This window comes from Mirounga leonina, unplaced genomic scaffold, assembly GCF_011800145.1.
Source record: "Mirounga leonina isolate KUSES-001 unplaced genomic scaffold, KU_Mleo_1.0 Mir_96, whole genome shotgun sequence".
Lineage (NCBI taxonomy): Eukaryota > Metazoa > Chordata > Mammalia > Carnivora > Phocidae > Mirounga > Mirounga leonina.
In genome coordinates, this window is record NW_023270871.1 from 7481690 (window position 1) to 7500750 (window position 19061).

At 41.3% G+C, this 19061-nt stretch overlaps 1 protein-coding gene across 11 annotated transcripts in view; it reads left to right on the forward strand.

Annotated features, from left to right (window-relative positions):
* Positions 1-3609: 3609 nt before the first annotated feature.
* Positions 3610-19061, forward strand: part of LOC118006433 (zinc finger protein 131) — a 29296-nt gene continuing 13844 nt past the window's right edge. For 2 of the 11 annotated variants that reach the window (XM_034999108.1, XM_034999109.1), the window contains exon 1: positions 15112-15803. Coding sequence is in view for 7 of the 11 variants with exons in the window: in XM_034999099.1 (XP_034854990.1) it covers positions 4743-4866; positions 5911-6012; positions 11733-11877 (371 nt within the window). In the remaining 4 variants the exon portion in view is untranslated. The other 9 variants (XM_034999099.1, XM_034999098.1, XM_034999100.1 and 6 more) reach the window with 9 other exon arrangements.

Consider the following 19061-nt stretch of genomic DNA (forward strand, 5'->3'; position numbering starts at 1 on the left):
GTTGCAAGCGTGGTTTAATATTTGCAAACTAATCAACATAATACATCACATCAATAGAAAAAGGATAAAAACCATATGATCATTTTGATACAGAAGAAGCATTCAGCAAAAAACAATACCCATTCATGATAAATGCCTTCAACAAAGTAGGTTTAGAGGGAGAACATACCTCAACATAATAAAGGCCATCTATGAAAAACCCACAGCAAATATCATACTCAAAGGGGAAAAAACTGAGAGCTTTTCCCCTAAGGTCAGGGACAAGATAAGGATGTCCACTTTCACCACTTTTATTCAACATAGTACTGGAAGTCCTAGCCAGAGCAATCAGACAACAAAAAGAAATAAAAGGAATCCAAATCAGTAAGGAAGAAGTAAAACCATCACTATTTGCAGATGACATGATACTCTATATAGAAAAACCAAAAGACTCCACCAAAAAAATACTAGAACTGATAAATGAATTCAGTAAAGTTGCAGGATACAAAATCAATGGGCAGAAATCTGTTGCATTTCTATACACTAATAATGAAGCAGCAGAGAGATTAAGAAAACAATCCCATTTACAATTGTACCAAAAATAATAAGATACCTTGGAATAAACCTATTAAAGAGGTAAACAACCTGTATCCTGAAAACTATAAAACACTGATGAAAGAAATTGAAGACAACACAAATAAATGGAAAAACATACCGTGCTCAAGTATTAATTGGGAGAACAAATATTGTTTAAATGCCTATACTACCCAAAGCAATCTACAGATTTAATGCAATCCCTGTCAAAATACCAACAGCATTTCTCACAGAACTAGAACAAACAATCCTCAAGTTTATGTGGAACCACAAAAGACCCAAGGAATTTTGAAAAGGGAAGTTGGAGGCATCACGATTCCAGACTTCAAGTTATATTACAAAGCTGTAATAATCAAAATAGTATGGTACTGGCACAAAAATAGACATATAGTTCAATAGAACAAAATAGAAAACCCAATTATATGGTCAATCAATCTCGACAAAGCAGGGAAGAATATCCAATGGGAAAAAGACAGTCTTTTCCACAATTGGTGTTGGGAAAACTGGTCAGAAACATGTAAAAGAATAAAACTGGACTACTTTTTCACACCTTACACAAAAATAGACTCAAAATGGATGAAAGACCTAACTGTGAGACCTGAAACCATAAAAATCCTAGAAGAGAGCATAGGCAGTACCAGAGACTCACCTTAGCTTTAGAGACACACAGTGGCTATAGCAACATTTATCTAGATATGTCTCCTGCGGCAAGGGAAGAAAAAGCAAAAATTAGCTATTGGGACTACATCAAAATAAAAAGCTTCTGCACAGCGAAGGAAACAAAAAAACTAAAAGGAAATTTACTGAATAGAGAAGATATTTGTAAATAACATACTCAATAGAGTTAGTATCCATAGAAAGAACTTCATACAACTCAACACCAAAAAATCCAAATAATCCAATTGAAAAATGGGCACAAGACATGGACAGTTCTCCAGACATTTCTACATAGATGGCCAACAGACACATGAAAAGATGTTCAATATCAGCCATTATCAGGGAAGTGCTAATTAAAACCACATAGAGATATCACCTAACATCTGTCAGAATGGCTAAAATCAAAAACACAAGAAACAGGTGTTGGCGAGAGTGTGGAGAAAAAGGAACCCTCTTGCACTGTTGGTAGAAATGCAAACTGGTGCAGGCACTCTGAAAAACACTACAGAGGTTCCTCAAAAAGTTAAAAATAGAACTATGCTACAATTCAGGAATCACACCATTGGGTATTTACCCAAAGAATACAAAAACACTAATTCAAAGGGATACATGCACCCCTATGTTTATAGCAGCATTATTTACAATAGCCAAATTATGGAAGTAACCCAAGTGTCCATCAATAGATAAATGGATAAAGAAGTGGTATATGTATATACAATGGCCTATTATTCAGCCATTTAAAAAAATGAAATCTTGTCATTTGCAAGGACATGGATAGAGCTTGAGAGTATAACGCTAAGTGAAATAAGTCTGTCAGAGAAAGACAAATACCATATAATTTCACTCATATGTGGAATTTAATAAGCAAAGGAAAAAAGAGACAAACCAAGAAAAAGATTCTTAACTATAGAAAACAAACTGATGGTTACCAAAAGAAGGTGGGTGGGGGGATGGGTGAAATAGATGATGGGGATTAAGGAGTGTACTTTTCATCATGAGCACTGGCTGATGTATGGAATTACTGAATCACTATATGGTACACCTGAAACTAATATAATACTGTGTTAACTATATTGGGATTAAAATCTAAATTAATTAATCAATTAATTTTGCATTAGGATGGATGAAAAAAAAATGTTTCCAAGGCTTCGATACCCACTTTATGCTAAAACTTTCCAAATCCCTAATACTAGCTCTCTCCCCTAAATGCTATACAGGTCCATATATAAAACGACTTGTTGACATCATCTGCATTTAGTTGTCTCCTTAAAATGATCTCTTCCCTCCCCATTTCCTCCACTTATATTCTCCATTTTGGTAAAATTGTTCCAACAATCCATTCAAGCCAGAAATCTAGGAGCCATTCTTGAGTGTTCTTTTCTCTCACCATGAATACATCCAACATGTATTTAGTACCCATGACATGCTTTCCAGCCAATGTTGATCCTATTTCTGGATTCCATCCAATTCTCTAATCCCATTTGCCACCATGATTTCATCTACATTACTAATAGCCTCCCACTGGTCTCTACTCCTTGCATCTTCTCCCATTTAGTCTATCGTCCATACTAGGGCTAGAATTCTCTTTAAAAAAGTAAATCTCAAAATGTCACTATTCTGCTCAACCTTCAAGGTTTCCGTTTGCGATTAAAAGAAAATCTATCATCTTTACAAGGCCCCTGGGGGGCTGTCTCACGAGCATTCTTTTAGTTCTCAAAATGCTATAATCTTGTTGCCTCTGAATGTGCTGTACACTTGGTTAAGAACACTCAGACTTCATATTGCTTCTTACAGGTCACTAGCTTTCCTTGACTCTCCCACCCCCACCCCAGATTACCTTGTTCTTCACATCTCCTAACACTCAGAACTCTGCACCCAGGCAATTAACTGTACAAAGTATCTATCTACTATCTACTCTATTAGACTAAGATTAGGAAGGCAGAAACCACATACCCCTTGTTCACCCTTAAACAGTGCCTAACACAGCGTTGGCTCTCTAAATAAGTGTCTGTTGAAATAATGATTACACTCACTCCTGCATATAGCCAGCTATTTGAGTCTTCCCCTAATTCCCCACTCTGTTTTCTTCTGAGAAAAAAAGGAAATCTCAACCTGTTATCCTCCGAAAGCATTTTTTTCCCCAGATGAATGAGTGAATGACCCAGCCAAGTGAGGCTGATTGTAAGTCACTGGCCTCTTTAAGCGCGGGGCTTGGGAGTGGAGAGCTGTAGTAATAGCATCATGTGTAAATAATCGGAGTAGATCCAGGTTCTGAGCCCAGCAAACACGTGCTGCCTGCCGAGCGTGGAGAGGGCGGGCACCCGGAGGAAGGTCCCAGGCGGCCGGAACGTGCTCGCGCCCGTGGCCGCCGCCCGCGGCGCGGCCGCCCGGGTCTCGGAGCGAGCGCACGTGCGCCGGCCAGACCCAGTGGAGGCGGTGTCCGGGCACTCGCGAGGAAATGGAGGGCGAGGCGCTGTTTGGGGGTAGGAAACAGTGTGGGCTGAGTTTCGCCCCGAGAGGGGAGAGCGAGGAAGGAGAGGCTCTGAGGGCCGGAGAGGAGACAGGGAGGATCCCGAGCTAGGTAAGGCTGGCCGACCTAAAGCTTGGGGGGAAAGGGGGCGGGGCTGGAGGAGTCGCCGAATAAAAGAGCACCCGGATCGCGTTGCGCGCTTATTCCGAGGTCCGGGTCGGAAGCACTCACACCTGGAGCCCCGCGGTAGGGGGTGGGTGGAGAGGCGGTGGTTTAGGATCCCCGCCCCGGGTACGGCCTGGCTCAGAGCTGGCCCAGCTCCCCCTTTGCCGGACTTTCTCTTCCTCGCGGTAGCGGCCGCCGCCGCGGCCTCACCATCGCCCAAGCCAAACCCCTCGGTAGACTCCGCCCGCCACTAGTGGGGGCGGGCGGGGTTGTGGCCCGTGTTCTCAGTGGTCGACGCTTGGTCGGCGTCAGCCGGAGCCCGGCGCGGTGACGCGGCACGTCGACGTACGTGACGCGCAGGCTCGGGCCGCTCCTCCTTCCCTGAGTGAGTGCCGGCCCGGTTGGGGCGGGGGAGAAGAGGGAGGGCGGGGGAGGGAGAGGCGACCCGGGAGTCGTTGTGGGCCGCGGGCCGGACCGGGTCCCGGGGCGGCGGGAGCCAGGGCCTGGCAGAAGGGCTTGGCGGGCCGTTAGAGGGCCGCCGCGGCTGTCGGGTCCCTTCCTCTGCCGGACTTGCGCGCCCCGGCGCCCGGAGCCACCGGCGCTCTGCCCACCCCGCTTCAGCTCGCGTCTCCCGACTCCAATTAGGTCAGGCTCGGAGTCCCGCGGCCGCGGCTCCGGCCCCCTACGCGCGGCGGCCACCCGGCTCGCCTTTCTTTCTTCCCTCGCCTTCCTCTCCTCTTGCCTCACCCTCCCCCCTTCTTTTCACGTAGCTGGGGTTTTGCTTTTTGTTGTTTTAAGCTTTAGGGGTTTTGTGCCTCAGCCCGAGCTCATGGGTGTACATTATCATGCTCCTCTTTTGTAGAGCAGCCCGACGGCCATGGAGGCCGAAGAGACGATGGAATGCCTTCAGGAGTTCCCGGAACATCATAAAATGATCCTGGACCGATTGAATGAACAGCGGGAGCAGGATCGGTTTACTGACATCACCCTGATTGTCGACGGTGGGTAGGGTGGTGGGTAGAGCAGCGAATTTGTGGCTTCCGTTCTTATCTCCCCTTCCCCCACCCGCCTTTTATACCCACCCTCTATGGCCTGTGCCTTTTGAGTGTGCGCTGGGACCTGGGTGGGGGACTTGTCAGTGTCCACTCACGTAGACCATGTTGTAGAAGGCTAGTTGGCTAGTCACGCTTTCAACATAATCATCGCATCTTAACTTTTTTGCAGCCTTCTTAAGTTTTCCCATTGCACACAGGAGTGCAAGATGATGGTTTTGGAGATAGGGAGGGTATCTCTAAATGTTTGGATAATAGCCTTCTATTCATAAGCTGCTTTGAGGAGCCTTTCACAGCAATCATTTGGGAAGTGTTGATTCTTTCTAGTTTCCCAGATGGTCTTGGAGGGAGAATGTGAGATTCCTTTGCAGCACTGGTACTCTCTTTGGGAAGCCAAATCAAATGGGGTCTTTACCAGTATTAGGAGTTGTCATTATAATGGAGGCAAACGCAGCTTGGGTAACTTTTCTATTTAGTGAAAATAGGCATCTCAAGGCAGGCTATTCTTTATTATAGATCTGCTGCATTGTAGGTCTGCTGCTTCCAAATATTAGGCATGTTAACATGTTTTCCATAGCAAATACATCCAGCTTTATGCTTATTCTATGGCGTTTTCTTCTCTCTTTCCAAATGATGTATGTAACATTTTGGGTTGTGTTTATATTTAGCAGTTTTAAATGAATAGGATATACCTTTGACTCTTTAAGTGGTAAGAAGCCCTGTACCTCTTTTAGTTTTGTAAACTGGCTTTTATAAAACTGACTTAATAAGGTCTTTGAGGTAAAGATCTGGCTTTGTGTCTAATTAAGATTGAAATTTGTCAAGATAGCCGCTAAGAACATTCTAACTTTAGTTCAGTAATTTATATAGTCTTATGATTATATTATGGAGAAAGGTCTACTTTATATAATTTCCTACTTTGTTTTATGGTTTTACTTTTGATTTTTGAATATATGTGATACTCTTTTTTTTTTTTTTTTCTTTTTAATCTAGGACACCATTTTAAGGCCCACAAGGCTGTTTTGGCTGCTTGCAGTAAGTTCTTCTACAAATTCTTTCAGGAGTTTACTCAGGAACCTTTGGTGGAGATAGAAGGTAAATGCTTGTTTTAAATACAATACTTAGCGAACATTTTAATTGATGAAGAAGTGTTAGTTAATTTAGCAAGATACAATGGGAAATAGGCATCAGTGGTTCCTATTAGGTGACTGGATAAATTGTTCTTTTGACACTTGAGAATTCTTACTTTCAGTAAAGTGCTTCGTAAAATGATCTGTCAGGAAAAACTCTTACATTAGATGGTAGCTGTTGGTCTCTTAAAGGAGTCTCTTCTACTTCTAAAACCAATGGTTACTGTCTTTTGAAAACATGTATTAAAAGTGAATTCCCATCTTTGTTCAGTGGGCTAAAGTTTCAGACTGGTGGGTTACAGTAGAAGCTGCGGGTTACAGTAGAAGCTGCAGGTTACAGTAGAAGGTTCTTTACTAGCAGAGGTACATATGACATGCACAAAATGAAGTGGGCTGCCACAATACGGAAAAGGCTAGGAAAGATGAACTGAAGTAGCATTCAGAAGTTCTAGTGGATAGAGTCTGGGATGGAAGGAATCATTCAATAGATACTGCCTTAAAGTAGAAAGTGATTTTTGTACTTGCTTGACTTTTATAATAATAGCTTCCCAAGTGCCAGCTATAGTGCTATGCAGTTTGTGTGCCTTTTCTGGGATTTACAGCAATCGTTTGAAATAAGTGGTATTATTTCCAATTCACACATCAGGGAACAGGCTGTAAATGGTTACATGCTCAGTGTTGTCCAGCTAGCAAGGGATTCACTTTGTACTATTAATTACTATGCTTTTGTCTTACACTGCTACATTACCTACACCTCCCTGTCATCCAAAACTATAGGAAATAAATAAGCTTGCCTAAGTAAATACAGAATTTTAGTTCTTTCAGTGTTCTTGAGTTTTGGTTTTATATCTTTTTCATGGTGTATATATTCTTTGTTATGAATGAGTTGCCTAGAAACGCTGTTCCCTTGGGGAAATTTGGTGCCCTGGGGAGTAAAGAAAATGAAAAAGTTAAGCATGTTCCTTTTTGGGGGGGGGGGGGTACATTCTAGTTTATCTAGCATTCTGGCTGATACATCCATAGATAATCTTTTCATTATCTGTGATGGACAGAGCCACAGGTATAATGGAAATCCACAAAGCTTACTAAAGTGAGAATCTAGCTGTCTATACGGTATTGGTTTCTATTACAGGGCAAGATTTCATCCATTCATTTACCTGAGGTACTGTGTGACACCAGGCAGGTAACTTTACTTCAGTTGCATATTTGCCTCCTCATCTGAAGAGTCCTCATTACTTTATAAGCTTGTAATGATTAATTGAAATAACATATGCAGAATGCTGAGCATAGTGTTTGGTACATTGTCAAAGCTTAATAAATTGGGGCTATTTGTCAAATTTTGAATACCTGTTACATGTTGTGCACTATACTAGACCCAGGAAATGAAGAATTGGTGAATAAGACAACCCTTAAAGGATTTGCAAATTTAATCACAGATTAGCAACAGATATAGAAAGGAGTGCAAAAAGTGTTACAGAGACTTTTATTGTGGAATGGTATAGCTGAGGGGAGAGAATGAATAGTTTAGTCCACCTTAGAGAGGGAAGATTTCAAAGAGGAGTTGACTTCTTTTTTTTTTTTTTTTTCCAAGATTTTATTTATTTATTTGAGACAGAGAGAATGAGAGAGACAGAGAGCTCATGAGAGGGGATAGGGTCAGAGGACGAAGCAGACTCCCTGCCGAGCAGGGAGCCCGATGCGGGACTCGATCCCGGGACTCCAGGATCATGACCTGAGCCGAAGGCAGTCGCTTAACCAACTGAGCCACCCAGGCGCCCCTGACTTCTGCTTTTTAAGCAGAATCTTAAACAGTAAGTGGCACAGGCTAGAATATGCTTTGCTTTTGGAGCAAGGAGTGTACCTGGAGAAGTAGGGTCTTCTAAAGACTAACCACCTTGAGATTGTTTCTTGTGCCTTTTAATACCTCTGACCTACTGTCTCCATTATAGTATAGCACATACAAACCTTTAGTATTTAATATAGACAAATGAGAAAACAGAATGTAAGAACATTTCTGTTTTTGTTATTTGCCAGATTCAGGTTTAAAAAATCAATGTGGTTCAGTGTTTTCTTAAGCCATTAACTTTGGGATCACTGTACAACCTGTCTAGGTCACCTGGCTATTGAGAAAGCCCTGGGCATGTAATTCGAAAACCTCAGTTTTCTTTACTGTTGTCAGCTGTATAAGCTTGAACATGTTGGCTTCCTTTTTTTTTTTCTATTAAATCTGTAAGATACATCAAGTAATTTTGTATTATGTCATGAGCATTTTGAATATAATGACAGTCTGTGTTAAAGTCCTTTGTTTTGTTGATTTTGGTTTGTTTTGTTTCTAGCAGGCAGTCAACCTGCTTTAGGTTCAGACTGCCTTATGTGGATTGTGGATGCAATTCCAATTTAGTTTTCAAAACTTTTGTGGTGGTGGTCAGGTCCCAGGTGTGCCGAGCTGGGTGGTAGACCGCATCATAGTGCGGTACTCAAACCCTTTGCTGTGCTGCCTCAGCTCAGTTCTTCACATGTGTAAGTGGTGGCTAGAGCAAGACTTCATTCACAGAGGACCTTCTTCTAGTTCCCTCTTCTGACTTCTTCTGCCCTTTAGCTCCTAGGAGCAACTTTCCCTGATCGTCTGGCTAGAAAACTGGGGTTTTAGCGTCCCTGTGCTGTCATATGCTTCCCACAGTGGGATCTGTTTCCTAGACAAAGCGATGAGAGAAAAAAAATAAGATTTCTCCCCATGCTCTTCAGATCATCGTCTATTTCCTAGTTCTCTGTCAGAAAGAAAAACTTTCTCTCAGAATTGAGTGCCTGCTTGGTGGCCACCAGCACAGGTGTGCAGCATCAGAACTGGAACTTGCTTTGAGGCAGGGCTGAGAGGAGTAATAACCAAGGATTTCCCGCCCCACTCATACTCTCCATTCCCTTTCCTGGTTCTAGCCAGAAAGAGTTTCTTAGGCTTTTTTGTCTGTTCCTCCTACCGAGAAATGGGATTTGGGCTGTCTTCAAGTCTAAGCTGGGATATATTTGAGGAAAAATAAAAACACAGGAAACTCACTGCTGTTCTTTGAGTTTTGATTTCTCTCCCCAGCCTGCTTGCTTCTGTTTATCTTTCAGAATCCTTATATATTTGCTTTATGTATTCTTCCCAGGATTTATGATTGTAAGCGGTGGACAAGATGGAGTATGGAGTGGTAGAGTGTGCTTTCTTCGTCTTAGCCAGAATTGGAACCCCCATCTGTAAAATATGAATAATGGCCTCACTCTATATATCTAGAATGCTGCCCTCTTTTGCTTCTTCCTAAGTGAAAAAAAGAAGATGCAGGTTAAGGTGTTCATATTAACGGTTTCTTTAGATACTCAGAAAAATTGTGTTCTCCTGCACACTTCTGTTACGAAAGGAGCAAGGGATTAATTAGAAAGTGGGCTGAGATTTGAAAGTTACCAGACTAGTCCTCATGGAGAATAATGTTTTTGCAACTGTGCATCATCTGTCACCACATTGCTTACCTGGTTAGGTGGTATGTTTGGTTCATGTTAGTTAATTAGGTCAGTGATTTATTCCTAGGACTAGTGCTGGACTGGCGACTTAAGAAGCACCTAAGATGCTTATAAAAAAAAGGTTCCCTATCCCAGTTTTGATTCTGGAGATCAGAGACCCATGCTTTTATTAAGTTTACAATGATTCTAATTAACCAAAATTGGGAACTAAGTCTACAGTTCCTTATTTAAATCCTTGGAGACCAGATGTTTCTTGAAATTACAAATTTTCTAAGATAATGCAGTCTGTGACATTACTCCCAAAGGGGTCTTAGGGTGACATCCTGTAACCAAAATAATATTTTGGAAGAGTAGCATATTAATATTTGCTCTAAATGGGATAAATAGTCTCATGTCAGTTCAAACCAAATTTTGCTGCCAAATTTATGGGAAAACTCCTGGTCTTAAGAGATTTGGGGGACTTTGGGATTATGAATAAGAGATTGTGGGCCTGCAGTGAATGAAGTCATAGGTATTCAAACTCTTCCAAGCTGGAATGTTTCCTGTCATCATCTTACATAAAAATCTTTATTTTGGACTTATGAGTTGGGCCATCTAGGGTTGATTCTAGTTTTCATCACTTAAGTAACTTGCCAAAGTCACAGTTACTGATTTTTCTGTGCCTCAGTTTTCCTATCTGTAAAATGGAGATTACAATAAAGTTCTCCATAGGATTGTTATGTTAATACTTGTGAGGTGTTTGGAGTTGTGCTTGATATTTGCAGTATTACATGTGTGTGTTTGATTAAAAATCAAAATCTTATTCAAGAAAAATTTACATGTTTTTAGAAAGGACTTTTGTTGCACTTTTAAATATTTGGTTAAAACTCCTTAAAAAATTTTTTTAGTTACTCTCATATAATAAAGAATAACACGGTCAAAAGATAACCAAGAGAATAAAGATTTAGGAGACTCAAAGTAACCTTCAAAGAATCCAGTTATTTTTAGTTTGCTTATGCAGGTGTATAAAGTGCCTAGGAAGAACATAAAAGCATTTTTGTATTTGCAGTTGTGTATATTGTGTGCAGTTTGGACACGGGCATTTCTTAGTGTAAAAATTCTGTGTTAAAAATAGTTTTCTTCTGGGGTGCCTGTCTGCCTCAGTCGGTGCAGCATGTGACTTTTGATAATTGGGATTGTAGGTTCAAACCCCAAGTTGGGGGTAGAGAGTACTTAAAAATCTTTTAAAAATAAAGTAGTTTTTCTTTGTTTCACTAGATTTTTGTAGCCTTGCATTAGCAGATTGAAATAATAATATTTAGCATTGAAGAGCACAAAGAAATAGAGTATTTTTTGGGCCAAAATTTAAACATAAAACTTGTAAAGAAAAGTTGGAATTGTGGAAGCTTAATTTTGAAAGTGACTTTAGCTCTTATTCATTCCTATTTTGTGTGTCTGCATCTTAGGGAGCATTGTGTTAGATACTGTGAGGTGAGTGTACAGAAACAATCATTTCCCTCAAGTAGCTTAGAGTCAAGAGATGCCCATGAGTTGTAATTGTCAGAACAAGTACAGAGTTCAGCTGGTGGGGTGGGGAGGAGCATTAAAGAAAGTTTCATTAAGTATGTGGCATTAGAATTGGACCTTCAAGGGTGCTGGGATTTGTACAGAGATAAAGTGATTAAGCATTCAGGAAGGAGGGTAAATATTAATAAAGGCAAGGAAGCTTTAGAAGTGAAGGGTTTGAAGATCAGTATATAGTATGGGATTAATAGAGTTCAAAATTTGGAAGGGAAGAATAGTGGTAAATAGAAAAATAATGTGAGGTACCTTGAAATAAAGGCAGAGTGGTATGGAACTTTATTTGCTGAGCTGTGGAAAGCCCTTGAAGATTTGGAGCTGAGTTGATGCAGAGATCCCTGGCAGGAAAGTAGCATGTCTGACCTGTAATAACTCATTCGTATATTTGAGTGGTAGGTTTTACTGTCATAAGGGCCTTAGAAATTTTTGGGAAAGATCTTAAAATAGGTTGGTAGTTACTGCTGGAACTTGGTACAGTCTTAGTACCGTTAATGAGAATTCCAGCAGGAAATAATTTTCCAAAATTCAGATACTAATCAGGTTTCAAACACTGAGCTTTTTTTTCTTTACTAATGTTAGAAGATTTGAATCAACATGCATATATGCTAATGCACATCTTTTTTTTTACAGGTGTTAGTAAAATGGCCTTCCGTCATTTAATTGAGTTCACATATACAGCAAAATTAATGATACAAGGAGAAGAAGAAGCCAATGATGTATGGAAAGCAGCAGAGTTTCTACAAATGCTAGAAGCTATCAAAGCCCTTGAAGTCAGGTAATTACTTGCTTAGCGACACACAGATAGTTATATTCAGTCACGTACACCTTGTTAGTCAAGATTTTATTATATGTGTTATGCCATAAAGAACTGACATTTTAAAATTAAGAATATTTAAGGATCTATAAAATTCTGGATACTGATTGCTCTTTCTCCCACACTTGATTTCTTTTTTTTTTTTAAGATTTTATTTATGTTTTTGACAGAGACACAGCGAGAGAGGGAACACAAGCAGGGGGAGTGGGAGAGGGAGAAGTAGGCTTCCCGCCGAGGAGGGTGCCCGACGTGGGGCTCGATCCCAGGACCCTGGGATCATGACCTGAGCCGAAGGCAGACGCTTAACAACTGAGCCACCCAGGCACCCCACCCACACTTGATTTCTTGTCCTTATGTAAAAACTGCTAAGGATAACTAAAGTAGCATGTTTTGTACCTGGTAAAATAAGGAGGACTAGGCAGCATTTAAAGGAGTTGTTTGTGTCCCTGTAAACTGTTTTGTTGGATTTGAGTTGTTAATTGCACCAAGCCATACTCTAAAAAGGGTTTGGCTTACCAAGATTAACCTAGTACTGTTTAAAAATAAGTGAGGAGGGGCGCCTGGGTGGCTCAGTTGTTTAAGCGACTGCCTTCGGCTCAGGTCATGATCCTGGAGTCCCGGGATCGAGTCCTGCATCGGGCTCCCTGCTCGGCGGGGGAGTCTGCTTCTCCCTCTGACTCTCCCCCTCTCATGCTCTCTCTCTATCACTATCTCTCTCAATAAGTAAATAAAAATCTTTAAAAAAAAAAAAAAAAAAAAAGAGGAAATGGATGAAGATTAATAGACCAGATGGGGGCGATGATCAGTGAAGTTAGAAACACGGTAGCCAGTATGCATGCCATTTAAGTCTGTATACTTGCTAGATGAGCTAAATCTAGCTCTGAACTCTGAAGCACCTAGTGCAAAGAAAAAGGAAAGAAAAATCCTAAGTTACATTATTCATGGTTATGAGAACAAACCAGTTGCTTAGGAGCCGTTCCTGGTATTAAGACACAAAATTTCTCATAGAAAGTATTAAGAAAACATTAAATAATACAATGAATAAAGACTTCCAACATCTTGCGTAAAGAATAGTACTGTAATATAGTGACTGAGAACAAGAGCTCTGGAGTCTGTTTACTTGGATAATATCCTAGCTCTAACACTGTGTGGCCTTTATGAAGTTACTCAACCTGTCAGCAGCTTGGCTTCCTCATCCGTCAAATGGGGATAATGGTACTTTCTACATAGGATTGCCTGTGAGGGTTGAATGAATTAATGCATCTAAAGTGTTTAGCATGGTGTCTGGCATATAGTACTCTAAATGTGAACTGGTCTTATAATTATCTCCTGGCTCTGTTTCTTTCTTTTTTTTTTTTTCTTTAAAGATTTTATTTATTTGACAGAGACACAGCGAGAGAGGGAACACAGCAGGGGGAGTGGGAGAGGGAGAAGCCTGCTTCCCGCTGAGCAGGGAGCCCCACCCCAGGACCCTGGGATCATGACCTGAGCCGAAGGCAGACGCTTAACGACTGAGCCACCCAGGTGCCCCAACCTGGCTCTGTTTCCTATCATGGCCTTAGTATAGGTCATTGCTGTAACACTGAAGTGCAGTTTGGTAAAATCAATTGCAAATGGAGCAACATAATTTAGTCCAACTCGCTGGTGTGGTTCAGTCAGAAGATATAATTTAGAATAATTCTAAGAAATAATTGAACTATAATCATCCAAAAGTACCATTTCTCCAATTTAATTAGTTTGATGACAGAATTCGGGATTAAACCAAGAGCTTGATGTGTACGTATTCTCTAATGCCTAGTGCTTGGCACATGGTAGGTGTGTGGTACACATTTGTGAATGGATGGATGGGTGCATGCTGATGAAAACCAGGTCAGTACTCTCCTGTAGAGAGAGCTGAGACATGGGCAACAAAATCGAGGTGTATTGAGGTTATATTATTATCTGATGGTGTCATACCTTTTCAAAATGGAAGTAAAGAGAGTACAGTATGGATGGGGCAACATCAGATTTGTGGTTAAATCCTGGATGAGAACCTTCTGGAAAAATGTTCTATCTGTGTGGTCCCCTTGCTGCTCATAGTAGTGAGTAGTATATCACTATGGGGAGAGTCCTTGGCAGCAGAACAGTGGAACTTCTTCTGACAATACCCTAGGTTGGATTTGGGAGGGTTAGGAATTGAGTTCATGTGTATAGTCATTGGGAGATGAAGGTAAGAACAACTGGGCACAGCTGTTTTCCCAAGCCTATTTATTTAGAACCTTTTAGAAGATTTATTATTATAACACAATAATTACAACCATAAGTGAGTGCTTTTTAGAGTAACGTGTTGAATTGTTTCTTGAACCAGTTAGGCATGCACTATACTCTGAAGAGTTCTTTACAGACAGGAAGACAGCAACGTTATGTATTGGCTGTTTATAATGCAATTTAGGAATAAAAATTAATTTAGTTGTGGTTAAATTGGTTAAGGCAACTCTGTATTGAGATTATTATATAATATTTTGCAGATACAAAAGGTGAATTAGGTGCTCTTCTCACATTCGCAGTATGCAAGTATTTTTGGAATATAGTGTCAACTTTTTGAATGACACTGAGGAAAGTATGAGGACTTTATTTTGTTTTGCTGGAGTTGCATTATTGTTTATTCGAAACTGTAGGAGAGGGTTCTTGATATTTGATGGGAAGCAACAGTTGCCTTATAGATCTTTCCTCTCCAACCTGTTGAGGTGTAATTTACATGTAAAACAATTCACCAGATTAATACTGAGTTTGAATTTTGGCAGTTGTATACAGTGGTGTAATCACCACCATAATCAAGATAAGGGAACATTTCCATCATCCTGAGTTTTCTCATGACTCTAGTCAACCCTGATCCCAGCCTCAGTTATCCATTGATTTGATCTTTATCACTATAGTTGTATTTTATTTAGGATGTCATATAAATGGACTCCTACAGTGTAGTTTTTGTGTTTGACGTTTTGCATTTAGCATTATGTTTTAGAGATTTGTCGTTGTTGTGGGTATTACTATTTCGTTCCCTTTTATTACCAAGTAGTATTCCATTGTATGGCTGTACCACCTGTTGATGGTGTTTCCACCTATTACGAATAAAGTGGCTATTCTTTCATTTCTCAGTAAATACCTAGGAGTGGAATAGCTGGGTTGTATAGTAGGTGTGTTTAATTTTTTTTTAAGAAACTGCTAAACTGTTTTCCAAATTGTTGTGCCATTTTACATTCCAACTTGCAGTGTATGAGAGTTCCCATTGCTCCACAGCCTTGCTAATTCTTGGTATGATCAGGCCTTTTTATTTTAGCTGTGCTAGTAGTTATATAGTGGTCTTAATTTGCATTTCCCTTACAGCTAATGATGAGCATTATTTCATGTGCTTTTTTGCCATATGTTTATCTCCTTTGGCAAGGTGTCTAGATTTTTTGCCCATTTTTAAATTGGGTTATTGTCAAGAACTGTGAAGGGTCTGAGATTTTATCCTATTTGCAAGCTGTAAGTTGGCCTGCCAGTTTTTTTGGATGCTGGCAGAAGACTGGAGACTCCTGAGTCAGAGAGAAGGGACTTCATTTCTTTCACAGCATGGGGAGCAGCATGAGCTCCATGTTCATACCAATTTTTCTTTCCCTCCTCAGCCCCCACCCAAATCCCTCAGGGGCAACAACAGTGGCCTAGGTGTGTGCTGTACTCACAGGGGTTTGCATCACATTTGAGGAAACTGACTTTTTTTATAATGAGCTGCAAGCAGACCTGGCCAGAGGGGCCATTATCTTTATTATCCTGAGTAATAAATGAACCTATCCTCCACTTGAGAAGACAAGCATTCTCTTCTAAGGCTATTTGCTATGCAGACAACCTTGAAAAGATCCAGAACAAAGGTATCTTTGTTTATAAGACCTATAGAAACATGAGGGATCCGTGGAGAGTTATCTTCCAACAGTATCCTTGTTTCTACATTATTTTAGCTTCTGGTAAATTTTTCCACGAGTATACTACTCTATGACCACTCTCATTAATCTGATCAATAGGGACTGGGTCCTAATTCATTCAGGTTTTTTTCACACTGGATTTAATTAAGGCAACTATAAACAGAACTTGAAGCAGGAGGATGTGGCCACCCTGCAGTGCTGAGTTTAACCATCCACTCACTCCCCTAAGGTCCTGGACTCAACCAACTGAATAAATCCCTAGAAAGCCGGGTAGCTTTTATCTTTAGTCTCTGTGTTGACTTTTCCACTTAGCTTTAAGCATTAATCCAAGTATAGCAAGATCTTTCAGCACTTGCACAGTCTCTGCATTGGCCCACTGGGAGGAAGTCTAGGGCAAGCCTATCATCCATAATAACCCTAACCAGTGATTTGAGGCTGACATGAATGACTTCCAGGACCCAAGTGGTATCATTGATCACATAGGCCTAAGTGAGGCACAAATTTTGCATCACCTTTTTAATTTGGATGATTCCCATTGTAGGGAAAACTACCCATGGAGCCCACATAAATAACAAGTCAGTTATTTTTCTAGGAAACTCCCCCAAGTACCCAAAAGTTGCCTTGTTTTGGAGAGAGCATCACTCCAGTCATCTGAGAACTAAACTGATCTATTTGTGGTGTTTCCTTAAAAACTAGATGATCTCTTCTACCCACCCCTGAAGTGCAAGTCATCATACTTTTAGGGAGGGAAGTTAGTACCTGGCTCTCATACGAGAAGTATGGTCCCTGGGGCATATAGGTGGGTCAGAAAGAAAGTGTTGTTTACAATTGTTTGTACCCTAGAGTAGGACCTTCATCATTCAGGGGCACAAGCCTCAAATGTGGCTTCCCCCTTTCCCTGATTGAACCTGGTCCTTGTTTTTTGGAGGGATTGTCTGAGGGCAGTCAGCTCAAACCATTCTGTTTGTCATGCGCACCTTAATGCCAGTTGAGTGGTAATTATCCACCTCATGAACTGAGCCTCAGCTTTGGGAACAGTAGTGGGGCAAATATGGAACATGTAGGAGCTTGGCCATGCCCTGCTGTTTCCAAAAGACTTCTTGGTATAGTTAAGGGAAATGATCATCAAATCATGGTCAGAGTCATTGGGCAGGGGAGGACAGATCCAGCAGTTGATTTAAAGTTGCTTGTAACAGTTTGGGAGAGCTGCATCAGAGCATTTTCCTACAGAGGAACGCTATAGGGGCAGTTCTAAAGGACAAAGACCATTAATCCCTTCCTCCCCCATACCTCCTGGAGTCTTAAGATTTTTTTTCTTTTCAGGTATCAGGGTTGTTGCTCTCCCTTCACCTCCATAGAATCAAAGGCATTTTCATAAAACTTAGAGACCCATTGTATCTCCCACTTTGACTCACAAGGGTCACTTTTTTTTTTTTTTTTTAAGATTTTTATTTATTTATTTAGAGAGAGCCAAGCAAGCATGAGCTGGGAGAGGTGCTGAGGGGGAGGGAGAGAGATAAGCAGACACTGCGCTGGATCTCAGGACCCTGAGATCATGACCTGAGCCAAAACCAAGGGCCAGACACTCAACCGAATGAGCCACCCAGGCGCCCCACAAGGGCCACTCTTAAGTGTACCTGGCAAGCAGTATATTCAACCAAGTGGTCGTTATTTTTAGGATCTAAGATGATGTCAGTTCAATAAGAAAGTCCAGATGACTGAACTGGAATTAAGTTTGAATCTGCTAAGCCCACTTTAGACTGGGCTGTCACCTGGAAGAGACACCAACCAGGCTGTGCCAGGGTTGCCATTGCAAGGGAAGGAAAAGGATTGTGTCTGAGAATGGTTAGGGCAGAATTCAAACTTTCCAATTTGGTTTCTATAACTTCCCACCCATTTTGTCTTGATCATTATCCAGGAAGCAGAGAAGAGATGGTTCTTTTCTGGGGACAGCTGAGTTCGATGACCAACCTGCCTTACTCAGATTTTTGGACAAAGAGGAGATAAGAGAAGTAGAGTCAGAAATCTTCCTAAGTCAGTATTGAAGGAGGCTTTTGCAATGCTCTACATTATCTATATCTGTGCATGGTAGGGAACTTGCAGGGTTCATCAATACCTTGGCTGTCAGCCAATTATCGAGTAGCTTTAGGCACAGAAAGATCAGACTGCAGATGATTCAGACAGCTAACCATATGACGCAGATTAGTCTCAAGGGCACAGTGGTGTGGCCAGAACCAGCAGATCAGTCTGAAACAGCAGCACTGCATCCTTAAAAAGTGTCAGCAGTGGTGAGACACTAGGGATAGCCCTGGGATGGCGTCAAAGGTCCAGTGTAGTCAGTCTTTAGGAACAGTCAGAGACAATGCGCAGTGTAGCCTCCTTCACCACGAGACAAATAGGCCAGCTTTTGGTGGGTGTCACATGTCTGGCATCCAGTGGCAATTTGTATATCAGAAGCATAAGGTCCTTTACTTTATGCTGTCTGTGATGGTGGATATGTCAGCATGTTCAGAATAACACTGGATCTAGGGGTCAGTGATGGAAGTCTAGGCAATGCAGGCTTGATCAGCAGCTTCATTCTGGTTAGTATCATTAGAGAACAGGCCCTAACCATGGGCATCTGAATCAGTGATCCAAATAGTTTGATCAGCAACTGCTATTTGTTTCCACAGTTGTGGTCCTGAGGATAGATGTCTTTAATCTGCCAAGATTTCCAGCTCTTCCAAACAGCTGGGTCATTGGCAGCAGCCCAGGAGTCAATAAAATATAATATGGTTCATTGTGTAGAATGTCATCCAGGGCTATGAAGAAAGCTTCTGAGTTCTGCCCTCTGAGCACAGGGACCACATCCACTTCTGGTTTTGCATAGTTGGTGCTAAAGCTGAGCATTTGCAGCAGCCCAGGGAACAACATCAGTCTTGAGTTTAGCCAAACCATCGGTGAACCAAAGACCTCATTGATCTAGTGGCTTTCTTTGGGCAACAGAGTTGGGGGAGCTACCATTTTTTTCATGTAAAGCCAAGAGGTCAACTGCTTTGTTGAGTGTCTTCTTTTTTTTTTTTTTTTAAGATTGATTTATTTTAGAGCAAGTGAGGGAAGGGAGTTGGGGGAAGGGGAGAGGGAAGAGGAGAGAGAATCTTAAGGAGACTCCCTGCTGAGTACGGAGCCCGACTCGGGGCTCCATCCCACGACCGTGAGATCATGACC